This window comes from Apteryx rowi, unplaced genomic scaffold (assembly GCF_003343035.1).
Source record: "Apteryx rowi isolate R43461 unplaced genomic scaffold, aptRow1 scaffold_623, whole genome shotgun sequence".
Taxonomy (NCBI): Eukaryota; Metazoa; Chordata; class Aves; order Apterygiformes; family Apterygidae; genus Apteryx; species Apteryx rowi.
Window position 1 is genome coordinate 180,943 of NW_020450898.1, and position 14,946 is coordinate 195,888.

The 14,946-nt window shown below is 33.7% G+C and overlaps 1 protein-coding gene across 1 annotated transcript in view; it reads right to left on the bottom strand.

Annotated features, from left to right (window-relative positions):
- The window catches only part of NCAM2 (neural cell adhesion molecule 2), a 168,985-nt gene that overhangs the window by 138,174 nt on the left and 15,865 nt on the right, over positions 1-14,946 (bottom strand). Inside the window, exons 4-6 of the mRNA XM_026084007.1 lie at positions 14,435-14,578; positions 6,951-7,088; positions 682-799 (exon numbers count right to left, since the gene is read on the bottom strand). Coding sequence (XP_025939792.1) covers positions 682-799; positions 6,951-7,088; positions 14,435-14,578 — 400 coding nt within the window. The remainder of the gene's footprint in view (positions 1-681; positions 800-6,950; positions 7,089-14,434; positions 14,579-14,946) is intronic.

Here is a 14,946-nt window from a genome sequence, read left to right on the forward strand (position 1 = left end):
CAAAATGACATGGCTTTAGTATATTCATTTCATTGTCACCACCCAAAAACATACATGAACTTTAAAAGCAGTTCCATATTTCAAAACACATTATATTAAAAACAATTGTATAAAATGTGCTTGCAACTTGTTTAATGAAACATTCACACATGCTAACAGTGTCCAAAGCTATAACTGCTTCTGAGTATCTCCTTGAAATGGAGAGTTATGATTAGAAACATTTTTTAAAAAGGTACTATTTTTACAGATGGGCAAAATGTTATTTTTGTTAACAGTACTATTGATCTGCGTTGGACATTTATTTACGGCATAACTGCATATATTTTTTGCCTGAAGCATTCATGTGCAAAAACTGTTGCTAGATTTTTGTTTTGTTTTTGAGATATGCACTTATTGCTTCAACTTTTTTCCTCAGATATGAAGAAATCACCTTAAGAAAGTATTTTCGTTACATTTTAAATTTATCTCACTTGCTCGTAACTAGAGAGCAATTGAATTGGTGCAAGTTCATTCCCTTATTAATGCTGAAACTAGTTTTGGAAGTTAACAGCAGGAATGGACAGCAAAGACTTAAAAATTCATTAAAGAAATTAAGACTGCACAGCTTGCTTAATGGAACGTGATAGAAAATCCTGACACATTAAAACAATGCTCTTATATGCAGATTCACATTGAACTTACCTATACCAACTGATTTCAGGTGGAGGTGATCCAATGGCTCTACAGAACAAAGTTATTGCCTCTCCTCGATCTGCAGTGGCATTAAAGGATTTCTGTAGCAGAGTAATTGCTGGGGGAACTGAAAAATAAAACATTAGGTCCTGTTAATGGAAAAATAGAGATTTTATGTATTTCTGGGAAAATTTAAAGCATCCTTTTTAAAGGATCCTTTGCTAATTTTTGAATTTATAGTTACAGTTAGTGATCAACTTACTATATGAATCACAGTTATCAGTCTTTTTGTATTTTTTTAGACAACATATGATGATATATTTTTAATGTTACCAAGACATTTGTGATACCTTTTGAACTAGAATAAATACAAATAAAGTCTAATTCTGCAGTTCTTAAATTTTATGACAGAAGAATTTAAAGTGACCAAAATCATATCTAGCATGTACAAGAGAGAGTGGAGTTACGTGTTTAATTTAACTATCTCAAATGAAAATGTATCTCAAGTCTTTTTTCTTATTCAATTATATAGCTGACATTCAACTATGTACTGAGGTCAGACAGTGTTTTTAAACCAGGTACAGAAGTATCACCAGCTTAAAATGGTGAAATGTGATGGAGTTCATTGGATACAATCTGATTTCTGAAATTACATTTCCAAAAATTCTAAATGTGCTCTGAGAACCACATATTTTGTCTATTTTTGATGGGATGAAGTTGTTAGTAAAATTGTTAACAGTCTGCAGATAACCCTTCCCCAACAGAAAAAAAAACCAACAGTATTTAAGACAAAACAAATTACAAGATTGTATTTAATATGTTTGTTCTTTTGATAATTTTAAGACAGCTTTCCTGAATCTGTTTCCATTAAGTGTCAAGCAAATATGCAAATAAAAACAATCTCAGCAGTCTGTAAGGAAGAAGATATGTGGAGGAAAAAGAAGGAACATCAGGGAAAGTGAGAAGGGGAAGAGAAGACTAGAGCTTCACAAAACTTAGCTCTGTACTAGCAAGAACAATGACTCAGAGTTATCCTTTTTCGCTTTAACTTACACTATGGAAAAGAAGGATAAACAGGCCACCCCAATGAATTTGCTGTTGGCTTCCTGTTGCACTTCCGCAGGTTTTTCTCACAAACTGGCAAGAATAAACTTCTGTTGCATTAAAGCAAATATTTTATCTTTAGTATTCCACCTCAGAAGCCTTTCCAGCTTCTGAACTTTAAATATATGAAATTATTAACAATAATGTACCAGAATTATCAATGATCAGTGATGGCTGTTGTTTTGCTCTTAAAGAAAAATGTTATATATTTTTCACACTTTTTTATGATGCAGTGAAATGTTAAGTCTGTTTCACAGATCACTTCTTTCCTATTTGAATGGGACACTGCTCAGCACAGAAAACCTTCTTCTTGTGTTAGGGCAACTTTTCCATATTCCATGAAAAAAATGTTACCTACAAAGTGTTTAATACATTTTTAGTGATTTCACAGTGCATTCTAACCTCTACATCTGAGAATACACTTAGCAACATCAGGCAATGAATCAATTCTTTGTCAGCAGTAGCAGGTTCTTCTGACCCACAACTAAGAATTACAGTACGATGACTCAGTTCAGCACATCACTTAAGCATCTTGCAAGAGCTATTATGGTGATGATCTTATATGAAATACTAATTTTCTTTTCAAAACTCAAATTTCATTTTTCTCATAGTTCTTTCTGGGAAGTCATCTATTTATTTTTGGTTCTGGCCTTGTATGTACCTAGGATGGAATTAAGGAGTGAACCCAAAAGAGGAAAAGTCAAGTAAGTCTAGATATGATAAGCAGCCTAGATATGACTGGCAAGCCTCTTGCATTTTTAACTTCAAGCAAAATGGCAAAATCCAGTCACATTTAGGTCAAAGCAATTCCTTCTATTATTTCAGTGAGATCAGGATGTCTACCCAATGTATGAAAATTCCCAGACATAAAAGAAAATTTAAAGAAACAAATCTAATAAACTCCATAAAAAAATAGTTCTTATTTTCAAGAGGACTTGGATTTTTTTGTCCTATTTTACATTACAGTTTGTGAAAACTGCTGTTTAGACTTCATTGTACATCCGAGTAGAGAAGAAATGCCATAAAAAGTTCAGTGTTGCAGTAGGAGAGGATAACCTGAACATGTATTTCAAAGAGATAATCCAGTTCGTCCTGTATTTCAATGTTTCACCCATCACAACTCCCCCCAAACTTTTATACATTGGAAACTACATTTTATATATCAAACTTTCATCCAAAATTTTTGTTTAAGTATTTTCTGGTTAATATATATTTTGTTCATATATCTTTAATGCATTATACAAAGACATAACCACTAAAATGGATAGCCAGCTAAAACTACAGAGATTTTTAAAAGGTATAAATATAAGTTTACTTATTATCAGTTGCTTTCACACTTTTTTATGGTGTGGTGAAATGTTAAGTCTATTTTGCAGATCACTTCTTTCCTATCTGAAGTTGCATAGGCCACTGACTGGAATTGGAAATTGTGTGCCCCCGGGGCGATAAACCTCCAAATTTGTGGATCAATAATCTAGGCACAAAGATTTTAACAGTTACTCTGCAAATTTACTCAGTTTTCTTCTTTTTCATAAATTAGAAGAGAGAGTATTTGTGTTGGATTTCCAGGCCTCACCACGAAACTATTCAGCACAGAATCTCGGTCTTTCAACATTAACCAGAAAACAATATAGTTTCCCAAAACGTTTGTTCTACAGCTTTTATTTCTTAAAACTATGTGCAAGTGACTTCAGTCATAACCGCTACTGTGATCAGCTAGTTTGGACACTGGTATAACAAAGAACATATTCTGCTATGGTCTGACAGAAATACTGTCCATTTAATCTTTTTTTTTTCCTGTCATTTATGTCTCTCCCAGGTGTGAATTAGCCAATATTATGACAACTAGCATAGCATCCATATACAGATGATAGGAGTAAAGAAGGGAAGAGATGTTTTCAAGACACACGTTACTGACTTTTAATTCCTTTTCCTCAAAATTAACTATATCTCTACAACATTGTCTGCATGTATAGATATAAAAGCCTGCTTTTTACCTCTAAATTCTAGACTGTTTTTTTTCTTTATATCTTGGTTTCAGAACAAGAAATTTCCATTTTTAATGTAAGAAAATTAAAAATTAATTCCATTTACTATTCCATCAAAAAAAGATACGTTGGTTAAATTCACCTATTTTAGCTTGCAAGGAAGTCATTATTGCTAAGGTAAATATTAATATTCCATCCAGGTATCTGAGGCAAAAAGTACAGTTCATTTCCACTTAGCCTACATCACCTGCACATGCTGCTGCATCAACTATGAAAATTTCTGCTACTTACTTAAGTACCTAAATACGGATTCAGTCAACTAACTTCAGGCAAATAAGAATGAACTTCTGAAATATGTTCCTTAAATCATTTGGAGAGTGACTTTAAACCATTTTATTTTGGTAGTTGCAAGGTACCAAAAAATAATCACAAAAGAACTATTCCAAAGTCCAAAGGGCTTCAGTGTACAGTATAAAGTACAGAGTATTTTATAAAGGTATGCAAGCTTCCTGCTCAGTTCAGATGTACTCCAGAAAACTTACAGCCTAGCTAAATTATAACTTTAAAGCCCAAGCCAAAATAAAATTTTTCTTACCATAGATTACCATTTTGTGTTTAGTACTTCATTGCATCTAGATTTTATTTCGAAACTACCTTACATTTGAGCAGTTTGCAGTACCTGCAAAGTAATATCAGGTGTGCCCAAAACATACTAAGCCAACATATTCTATGAGTCCACTAATAAAACTCCAAAAGATTATTTTTAGTCTCATCTATCACGCTACCAGATATTTTAAAATAAAGTGTTTTTCTGCAGGAAAATCTCAATTACATAGAATTATGAATGTTTAGTATTATACTATTATTATTTTTACATGTGAATAATTAATTTGCTGAGAAGAACCATTCTGGAGAGCAAACACCATTCATGAGCTTAGATTAAGTTATCAAATAATTATTACCAAATAATTTTGGCCAAAACAAAAATACCAAAAGTTGTGGCCTCTTCATTCCTCTACCATCCCTTCATTCCTTTTTCCCTCTGGCACTAATCTAAAAAGACCCAAAAGTCAAGAAAATGAAGGTCTACATCTGCAGTGATGACAATACTAGCTCCATTTTTACCTGGATAAATATTTAGCAAACTCATCTCTTGTTCCTAAATGTGAGAATCTTAGGTTTAATTTTCTCCTCTTTTTGAGAGGATTTGATTCCATATCATTTACTTCTGGGAGATCTGTCTTCATCAGCATGCTATAAGGCTGGGGTGCTCTCAGCCTCTCACAATGTTTTTCCACTCTCTTTATCTTTCCTTTTTGCAGTTGGATATAGAGGTGGACAAACCCTAGTGAATAAAGCACTTATTTGGAAGAAAAGGTGGTCTTGGTTCAAACCTTTGCCCTGAATCAGAGGATTTTTAGGTCACCTACATCATAAAGAATACTTCACCTACTGGGCAATGGGTAAAAGGATAGCTAATACTTTGGGGGGGTTTGTTTGTTTGTTTGCTTTTTAATCTTCCTCACTATTTCTGCAAAAGGGTATCTGGGATTTCACACAGTTCTACCATAGCTTATATATTTGAGTGAAATATGACTAAACATTGGAACAAATCACGTTTGCAGAAATCTAGCCATCTTGCTTTCACAATATCAACTCTTGCTATATAATAAAGAAGGCATTTAGAAAGGAACATAGAATCACAGAATCACAAAATGGTTGAGGTTGGAAGGGACCTCGGGAGATCATCTAGACCAACCCCCCTGATCAAGCAGGCTCACCTAGAGCACGTTGCACAGGATCGCGTCCAGGCAGGTTTTGAATATCTCCAGAGAAGGAGACTCCACAACCTCTCTGGGCAACCTGTGCCAGTGCTCTGTCACCCTCACAGTGAAAAAGTTTTTCCTCATGTTCAGATGGAAGTGTCTGTGTTTCAGTTTGTGCCTGTTGCCTCGCATCCTGTCACTGGGCAACAGTGAGAAGAGTCTGACTCCATCCTCTTGACACCCTCCCTTAAGATACTTGTACACATTAATAAGATCTCCTCTCAGCCTTCTCTTCTCCAGGCTAAACAGGCCCAACTCTCTCAGCCTTTCCTCATAAGAGAGATGCTCCAGTGCCCTAATCATCTTTGTAGCCCTTCGCTGGACTTGCTCCAGTAGTGCCACATCCCTCTTGTCCTGGGGAGCCCAAACACACTCATATACTCTTTGCTGAAGAGAAACATCATATGTAGACAATCCAGCTACTCTCCAAATAAATCAGCAAAGCTACAATAGTGTCAGCCTCCATATTTCTCCTCAAGTTGCCTTTTCTCCCACAATTAACTGAGAATTCAACTTACATAAGGAATTCTGTAAGCTAGGCTTTGCAGAAAAGGACCAGTCAAGGACAAAGCATTTAAAACTCAGAACCTAATAGGTGTGTTGGAAATGGTTTCATTGAAACACTGACATTAAACAGAATGTGTAGAAAAAAAATGCCCTTTATGAACTGTGTCCTTTCTGGACAATATATTAAGAGATATTTATTTTTCATTGGGTCAACCATAACTTTAAGTGATAGGTTAAGCTAAATGCTCCATTTTGTCTTTATGCATTCACATTCCTTGTTAGAAGTTTCTAATAACTGATAAAATGTAAAATGGCATTTTTAAGATAACTTGTTATATAGTTTACTATTCATAAAAGTAAAATGTTAAAAATTGATAAATAATATCCTCAGTCTTAATAAAATGTATCTGTGGCTTTTAGGATGGTTTTAAACATGGGAAATTAACAAAATAGGTGCCATACAGTGAAGCTGAATAATTATGAAAAACGAAGTGTTTTATAATAGCAAATGACAAAACACTGAAAAATACAATAAACTAAATTACTGTACATTATAATCTGAAACTCAAGTCTTGCAGTGATTGTCAGTGTTCTGTGAATGATTAAAAAAATCATCTTTTACATATTTACATACACTGATTATGAAGCAATACGAGTTCTATTTACACAATGTAATAGATTTAAAAAAATGTTAACCAATTACATTAGAAGAAAATGGTACTAGAACAGGCATAACAACTACAACCACCAGTTTAATCATGTTTGTTTGTTTTTTTAAGCTGATACATTTTAGAATTAAGTCTATGATAATCAAGTAAAGCAAGAAGTCAATTCAACAACTTTTACTCCTTACCATTCACAATAACAGTTATGTCCCGAAAGTCAATTTCTCCTCTGGCTTCCACTCTTCCTTCACATCTGTACACTCCTTCATCACTTTTATTGATGTTAAGAATTTGGAGATTATTGTTTGCTAATACTGCAAATCGATCTAGAAGGGCAAGTAAAGGATTAGGCAGTATTAGTAAATCAAGACAACATTGGGAATGCTAACATATTAGTAACATTAATGCACTTTCTCTATACAAAGAAAATGACCATTGACAAAACATTTGGCTATTTAAAAGTAAAATGTAATCTGACAAATTTGTTTTTTCCACACCAAAGTACATTGTCATTTCCTAATATTCAATCTGGATTTTCCATTCATGATTTGCTACTTGCATTTAATGACTTGTCAAAGTAAGTGCAATTCATAAATTATTACAAAATGGGTGGAATATTCATGAACACCTACATACAACAACAAAAAGATAAAATATATGGAAAAAGATAAATCAAGCAATTTAATAAAGTAAGAAAATGCTTCTTTGCTCTCTATCTTGATTAATCAACTGTTTTTGTGCCCATTTTATGGCACCATGCCTAATCATTTCTCACCTTGCTAGCTCTCTTTCCCTCCCCCAGTCCTTTGCTCATACACTATTATTCTTGATTATGTATCTCACTATAGTTTACCATTTCATAGATATTTGTATAAAGACATCAGTCCAACAAACCACTTCACCTTCTGCATAAGGTCCAGCATAACCTTAAATCCAGAAGACTTTTTCAGTAGCTCGAGTGCATTGCAGAAACAGATTCTGAACAAGCGTGTAAACAAGTTTGCTGGATATGCAGCAGCACATTTATAATCTGCAAGAGTAAACTAAATCTGAATTTAATTTTTCTGTCCTATCTGTCTGAACTAGTCAATATTAACGCACTCTTTGAGGAACACTAATTCCTGCAAGTCACTATATGTGGTTCTTGGAGCACCTGTGTACTGGCTACTCAGCATTCTTCCTTGTTCTATTTAAACCAGTCTCAGGCTTTCAGTGGTAGATAATGATGTGATTTACTAGCTTTGAGTTTTAACCAGCAACCCAGTGCCATTTTTTACTATGTTTTCCTTTCCTTTTCACTCTGCTGGAACTATAAAACAGGCTAGATGATTACCCACAACACAGCACTGATATTCCAAAACAGTGATAAACAACACTTGGTAGAAAAGCTTTTATGTAATTATACAGCTAAAAGTCTATTTATGGAACATATGTACATACATATCTACAAGTAAAATAGCTTCTTATGCCTTGTGAGTTCTGTTTCATAGTCAAAATTCTACCAGAAAATGAAGTGGGAAAATGTAATTATGCTTCACCTGATTAAGGTTTACAGGACATCAATGGCCTCAACACATTTACACTGATTATGTCTAGTTTATTAAAGTCATGCTTGAACATTAATGCCATTTCACACACTACCACATCCAAATTATATTATCTTTTTCTTTCCTGTCCCTACACAATTCTCAGGCAGCTGTGCTTGAACATGTTTTCACTTTGGTGAACTTTTTATCTGTTAAAATAAATTCTTAATGTGTGAGATGAAGGAGAGAACAATTGGATCACCTTTATTCTTTAAAAAGTGGAAAACAGGAAGGGTATTTGAGGGTTCATTTAATAACAGGAAAGAAAAGCAAAAAGCTCTATCGGTGTTGGCTGAATATCTTTTCAACTTTCACCAAATAATAACCTTTTATCAGGGACTTTTTAACTCTACACTGTGAGGAAATGCATACAGTAGGAGATATTCTTATGAGTAAACCAGGTATAATATAAGAAGAACTTTGTTTTTTTTTTCCACTGTGAATACTGTCTATCATACAGACAAAAATATTAACAGGTGGCATTATAAGGAAACAAAAAAATGGGATGTGAAATGAATATGCGACTTTCTTGAGAAATCATTGATCTCCATTTTTTAGCCTTTGGAAAGCTTGTGAAGGAATAGTTCACATCCCTGCAAAAATGCCACTAAATGCACAGTGATATTACTGTTAGCAGGAAGCAATCATGCAAAGACAGGCTGGGTCAACAGTCTCACCAGAACCTCAGTAGGCAGCGGTTAGATATTGATGGACTCTTGTGCACTATGGAACGTTCAGAAGTTTCAGAGCGGTAGGGCAAATGAGGACTGACCAACAGAGACCACACACACAATGTTCCCTGTACAGTGGATATCCTAATAAAAACTGTGGCTGTGCTAAAGGGATTATAGCTGATAGGTGTGTACACTGACTGGGCACTACAGTCTTCCAGTTCATCACTCATTTTTCTGGACTCAACCCACTCAACTTCAAATGCCCAATTTAGAAGAGCAGTCACCCCATCCTCCTTTTCAGTCAATTCAGATGTTAGGCAGTACAAACAGCAAGAGGGATTGCCTATGTCTTTCTTTATAGTGAGAGCCTGAAGAGTTGTCTGCTGATAGCTGGAATAAACCTGGGCTTATGGTTTTTAAGCTTTACTGTATTCTAGTGTATATACCAGGCTATGAATCACAACATCTAACAAAAAGGTTAGGCACAGTTGTTCATTCTAAGACTCTGACAATAAACATAACTCAAGACCTCTTGAGGAAAAAATCAAAACTTCTGGCAAGAGTTGAAGTCCAAGGCTCCTATTAACTATGTCCCTCAAACAGCCAAACTAGTCACTCCCCACAGGAAAGACTGCTTCTCAGCACAGTAATTTCTTCTTCTAGACCAAATGTAAAAGCAGCATGCAGTCATATTAAATGGAGGGACATTTTCCATACAACAGATAACACTCAGCTCTGCCCATCAGTTTTACACAAGCACATTTAATAGGCCTCTTACATGGGCTCTCTGCAGACCACTGCACCACTTTTTCCATTATTGTAATTAGAACTGCGCAAACTCTTGACTTGAAGCAGCAGCCTTCAAGCATCAAATCTGTCAAAATTTCTTTTCTTTTCTCAGAGAGTACACTGCATTGAAGAAATAGCAGAACTGGATTGCCAGAGCCTACCCAGTATGATCTAGAGGGTCAGCCTGGTTCATCTGAAATCTGTTTCATGTAGTCTATCAGAATAAGAGAGACTGCAATTTTTTTGAGCGCACTACTCATAAAGTGAGATCATCATCATTCCACTTGAAGTGTCAGGAAGAACTCAAAATGGCATAGAAAATATGCATTTACCTTTTATAATTCTATCAGTTACTGGGAACTGCACATCTATATTTTGGCTTCCAAAATTACATCTGTATTCTTGAAAAGATTTTCCTCCTGACAGTACAGTGGTATAGTCCTACAGTCCTACTATCTAGGGTGAAAAATACCTAATAGAATCATGCAATTGAGTATATAGAATACTAAAACACCTCAAATCACACAGAAAACATGAAGGATGCACCAAACCTCAATATTTTCTATCCAGTCAGATACAATATAAAATTTTCTACATACATTATACTTAAATATCACACCTATACTATGTTTATAGAAAACTATGTTTTTAATTATCTGATAGTGGAATTCTGACATACCTTTGTGATTTGAACTCTTTCAGAATAAACACCTGGCTATATACACAGCAGGAAATTTATATGTACATTTAGACAGATTAGCACCTAGGATATTTATATTAACAGTGGCAGCTAGTTCTTCTAAGGTAAATTCTAACCAGGCCTATAAATTAATATGCATGTCTGTGCATAAAATTTTTGTACTTGCTTTATGCATTGTAGAATGAGTAGTATTTAAAATCCTTTGAAGCATTAGCATTGTACAAAAACTGAGCAAGTCTCTTACAATTTCAGATAAGATCTGAGCAATAAAAACAATCCCATTCACTTTTATAGTTAGTACAATGTCCCTGACTCCCACACAATGGAATTATGAGTCTTGACAATTCAGCTCTTGAAAAGAAGAACAGAGAAATCCTTAGAACATTCCCAGAAATTTTTGCTTTATATTTTACATTATCATACTTTAGCCAATCTATCATACTTTAATCAATTTAAGACCAGAAAGACATTTTTGTAGGTCATTGCTCTCCTAGGCTTTTTTCTTCTTCTTTTACCAAAGGATGATGGACAACCATTCCCACAGTCACATTTTCATTTGCAGCACATAAAAGATCTTAGGATGGTCTAGCAATGGTGTAGATAAGGTATTAGGTACATACTATATTAGATTTACTATATTAGGTGTTAGGTACATACTAAATTAGAAAATGCTATATATCTTAGATAGGTATTAGGTATCTCAGAATAGTGAGGTGCTATTTTCAGTTAGCTATATGCCTGCTACACAGGAAAAATCTTTAAATTCCCACTTCATATTTTGTGAACTGGCCTTCTGGGAGAAGTCATTCTTCTGTTCAAACGGAACATAGAAATACAGATACTAGTAACTGTCAAGGATTTGCAAAATTCAGAAAGAATGGTCAAAAATGTAACAGAAAAGCCACGAAACTAAAACATTGATATTTTCATGTCTTCCTATGATGCAAGTACTAAAATCTTTAAAATAGAAGCTGTTTTCTAATGCACAAAAATAAACTGTGCAATACGTGTTCAGTTTTGGATATGAAATTATCAATATTTTAGGTTACTATGAAATAAAAAGAATGATAATAATCACTTCTTTCTTTAATAGGCATCATTTATTCACATGACAAAAAAATGTGATCTTATTTAATTTTAAATTATGTGAATTAAAGGTACTGATCCTTCACTGGAGATTTTGAACCTGGAAATGTAGTATGAAACTCAGTCTTTTGATATCACAAGGCATGAAAAAAAAATTCTTAACCTTAAGACTTCACATATACTCTTTTTCCACTTTCATGATAAAACCATATAGACATTGTCAAAATTTATGAAGTTCATGCTGTCCTATTTTTACAGAAGCTAAAATCTCATTTCCTCCCAAGTATTGGCTGACTACTGTCTATTCTGTTATAGATTGGAACACAAAAATAAGTATTCTGCTGTTTAAATTAAAATCATTTCCTACTATTTTACTTCTTCACAGTGTAAATACTATGGAGGAAAACAGTTAAAAAGGTTTATGTATTGAAATTAAAACCTCAGATTTTTCAAAATGTGTAATTTTGAAAAAAAGGTATACATTGTTTTATTTCTTTTGCTGAGCCTAGAGCAGTGAGATTGATTGGCAAAACAAAAAAAATGGCAATAATAAAAACTTTAAGAAATACCTTTGTGGGTTTTTGTCAGCTGCATTCTTGAAATATACTTTTTGCTAAATTGCCAAATCTTGCTTTGTTTTCAAAGTTCTTATCTTTCAAAAGCTTGTTAGTCTCATCTACATTCATGTTTAATTATATATAACAAAATTTCAACCATTTTTTCTAAGGGCAAAAAGTTGGCTATCTCTCCTTAGTCTCCGTACCTAGATGACAGGAGGGCTAGGACGTATTAAATACGGAATAATCTTGATCAAAACTTTCTTTCACAATGAAGATGAGTTTAAGACTGATGTCTTTTCATAAGAGACCAAATTTAACTTAATTTTGGATGCCACGCTGGGTAACTCATATTTTAGGTATATGACAATCATTTTCAGTTTGAAATAAAAATAGTATTTAATTTCTAAAGACCAAGAATTTTAAGTACATATGCTACAACCTTGAGTTTAAGTACATACAGAGATAAAGATTGATAAGAAGGTGGATAAGCTGGCTCATCAGCATGTCAGTTCCATTTTCAGAAATGTACATAGTCTTGTCTTCCACAAAAGCAAAGAAGACATTACAGAGAGAGCAATGAAAAATGGTCATAGCTTTTGATGTGGTAAATCACACAAACCCTATATGCCTAATTACAGAATTCTATGCAGAGTGATGAATTTACATGTAGGGAAAGATGAGATTCATCTTCACTTAACTTTAGTAGTCTAGCTGTTAGGGAATCTAGCCTAAACTAATAATCTACATCCCCAGTCATTTGCAACTCAAAAGATAGTTTACACTCATACAAGTAAAGGCTCACAATAGAAAAAAAGCCTATCCACCTGAACATCTCAGCACTGTTGTGCAAGTATACCAAAGTCCGTGTTTGCTCAGAAAATCTGATGCTGTAAAGAAGTGTCATAGCTTTATGTGCACAATGAAGTTCATCTATGAATGTTTTAGAAATATCTTTGATTCCTACATACATGGTAGCCTTGTAAGACCTCCTGTGAAGTAGCTCCAACCAAACTTTTGGATATTTGGACCTTCATATTACATCTCAACAAAATTCCCACTCAGAAAAATAAAAAAAAGATATAAGACAGAAACTACTGCATATGGATTTTATATACACCACAGCACCTGGTTAAATTTCACTTAAGCTGATGGTTTAATCAAAACCCTAAAAAGGTAAAACTTTAAATTTTTAAGATTTTGAGAAGTTGTTGCTTGTCCTGGACTAGATCAGGTAAAGTCTAAACCAAATTAGAGGTATAAACTTCACAATGTGAAAATGGATGTTAACAATTTCTTTGGTCCCACTATGAAACTCTTCTGAGATTTGTCATTCCAAGAAAAGTAAGTTTTCTAACAGCAATTCAAAGTTATCAAACAGCAAAACATAAATACACAAACTAAAAATGCAACAAACCCGTGGCAATTAATTTAATGATTTCCTCTTCTGTAACCCTGGAAAAGTAAGTGGGAATCAATTCACCTAACGAAAGATATATAGGCCAAGGAGATGTCTTTTAACAGTGCCATATTTTGGCTGGAGATGGGAGAAATAAAAGACATGGGATAACTCCTGCAGATAGATCTTGAAATGGAGGAAGGAACAGCATCTTTTATAAAGGTTCCAAATTAGTTGCAAATAAAATAGGACGAAACAGAGTGAATTCGTATTAAGGTGAACCATGATATTATTTATGCTCCAAGTCTCATAAACAAATATTTAACAAACAAACTGCAATGCTTATTTAAAATTACTCCTCTTTCCTAATACAAAAAACAAACAAAACATTTCTTCAGAAAATATAATAAATTATCACAGTAAAACAAATCTTTTTTATCACATAGCTACCTAAAGACAAACAGTATTTTTTCAGGATACATTTCACAGTAAAAATTCTTCAGCTTTTAGTTCTTTATTTGATCATTCTTTCAATTAACATAATTTCACTTAATCTGGTTTCACAATTTCTTTTTTTTCCTGTTCATAACTTTAGAAATAGATAGAACTATTGGTATAGACAATCTTAGTAACTGGAAAACACTCAGTAATTTTTGTATCAAGCTCATAACTTTCATTTGGATCTTGAAAAGATATCCATCTTTGATGTAAACCTCCAAGTGATGTTTAAACCAATCTAAATTTAAATATAGCTATAATTAAAGGTTACTTTCAGGAATCCCTTATTTACATCCTACACTAAAATGTGATTAGTCTTACTTTACAATAATATTTTAATATTAATTAGAATGTATAACTTAAAGAGTTACCAAAATACTAACTGTCAGCAATAGTTGTGACTTCCTCATTTCGATACAACCAGCTGACAATGGGAGCAGGTGAACTGGTAACACGGCAAACAATCTCTGCATCTTCTCCCTGCCTGAATTCTTGTGGAGATGCTACGTCTTGGAAAGTGAGCTTTTCTGAAAAGGAAAAAAACAAAACATACTAAACTGCTTCCAGTTTACTTAGCACTGAAATTATATAAAGATGATAAAGATGACTATTATGCCTTCTCCTTGAGCATAATACAGAACTACTTCCATAGTATATTTTTCCCAGATTAGACTGAAATGATCCTGTACACAGGACTTCCACCTTGTCTGTAGAAATGATTTTACAATCATTCAGTATTACGAATATCTTTGTTTTATGTATAAACTGAACATGTCTTAAAAATAAGTATTTTTTATTGTTTTCAATGTTTCAGAGCCCAATCTTGAAACTCAAATTTTTAGAGGATGAACCATTCAGCTAAAGAGTCCTATTTACTCTGTTATGTGCTTTATTC